General features: G+C 49.7%; 1 protein-coding gene across 1 annotated transcript; it reads right to left on the bottom strand.

Moving 5' to 3' along the window:
• Positions 1 to 901: 901 nt before the first annotated feature.
• On the bottom strand, positions 902 to 1,264 carry LOC311167898 (V-type proton ATPase subunit e 1; the record flags this gene model as incomplete). Its single annotated transcript, XM_084229054.1, has 1 exon — positions 902 to 1,264. Exon 1 carries the CDS (start codon positions 1,145 to 1,147, stop codon positions 902 to 904), a length of 246 nt encoding a protein of 81 aa, XP_084085180.1. The 5' UTR covers positions 1,148 to 1,264.
• Positions 1,265 to 1,621: the final 357 nt, after the last annotated feature.

The raw sequence follows: 1,621 nt of genomic DNA, 5'->3' as shown, positions 1-1,621 counted from the left end.
TGCAATGAGCGTGTGTGTCTGTGTATTAGATGGGTGGCAGTGAGGCAGGCCGGGAATCTAAAAGTGGTCAGGACTTGCTTGTTATTACTTTCCTCTTGTCTCTTTCCTTTCACAGACCCCCTGCTCCAACTCGGGAGATCTAGGACTTAAGGTGAGTGAGAGCCCATCACCGCACCCTGGGGGTCAGAGGAGGGAGATCCTCCTCTGCAGGGGCACAGTGCCCGGGGGCAGAGAGAAGGCTAATACATCCCATGATGGAAATAACCTGCCAAGGAATCACAGTCTCTAGAAAAAATTCTCTATGTCCACAGAAAGTTGTTTGACTTTTGAGGGCCATAGCCTGATGGGTAATTTAGTTTAATCCCAGTTTTTTTTTTCCCATAGAAAGCAGAAAAATAATTTATTCCAAAAGATGGAGAAAATGAGAAGATTCATCCTGAAAATAGACTTTGGTGTAATTCTATTGGGACAGATCTGCCCTTTGAATATGCTCCCCTACCAACTGCTCCAGCGGAGTCTTATTGTCTTGTAAGTTTTAAATACGTTGTTGATTCCCACGTTGTGAGCAGGCAGGAGCCATCTTCAAATCCATAGGTTCCCAGGAGAGAGTAAGGCATTGCTCAGAAGACTAGCACCTTCTGTCTTAGAAGAGTGCAAGAACATTTTATGGAGCCAGCATGGTTTAGGTTAAGTAGGCACATGATTCATCAGAGTATAAAAAAAGGTGACAGGAAAAAATACTGCATTGTAGTATAAGGTATTCAAATGTGCTACGAATGTTTAAGGCAGCTAATGGCCAAAATGGGCAAGTCAAAGAAGTCAGTCTGGTTTGAGGTGGTTTCATCTAGAGGAATTCTCTCCGTGACCTCAATGGTTGACACTGGAGGGTGAGTCTTCTTCTTCAAGGCCAATGATACTTGAGATACCAGATGGTTTCATTTTTCAACTGTGGTCCAAAGAGAGGGTTGAGTTGGGCCAGAATTGCAATCAGCCAAAAGAGATAGCAGCAAACTGAACAGGTCACCAACATGGTGATGATAACTCCCCGGTTGGGGCCCTTTGGGATGAACCAGGGCACCAACAAGCCCACGAAGCCCCAGAACACGGTCATCACGATGACAGGTACCGCGATGCCGCTGTACGCCATGGTTGCCTCCGGAGCTGCCGGCCCCTGACCCGCCGCCCCACTTCAGTCCCCTAATCCCAGTTTTTAATTCAGAGCACTGTCACTTCGAAAAAAGCTTGTTAAGTTCCCCCATTCCACTGTCTCCCCAAAACCATCCAGCATGGGAAGAGGGAAACTACACTAGGTTCCCTGAGCAGCCCCAGCAGTGGCAGGAGCTGGGGGAAGAACCCCTTCTGCTCCTGCTCCTCCTCCCCTGTCTGGCTCTCAGAGACCAGTTGTGAGAATCTAGGGGTCCAGTCCCTAGTGTCCCACACAGACCTGACCTCCCCCAGTGCTTCCCACCTCCCCACGCCTGGGTCCTGCAAACTCTGGATTCCCCTCCCCGGGGACTTGCTCTGGGGTGAGCCATGGTTGAGAAGGGACTTGTCCTGGGTGTGCTGGAGCTTGACTCCGGGATCTACCCTCGTCTTCCCGCTCTCTCCAGTTCCCTCTCTC

This window comes from Talpa europaea, assembly GCF_964194135.1.
Source record: "Talpa europaea genome assembly, chromosome: 2".
Classification (NCBI taxonomy): domain Eukaryota; kingdom Metazoa; phylum Chordata; class Mammalia; order Eulipotyphla; family Talpidae; genus Talpa; species Talpa europaea.
Note: the sequence above shows the minus strand (reverse complement) of the source record. Positions and strands in the feature narration are given on the sequence as shown.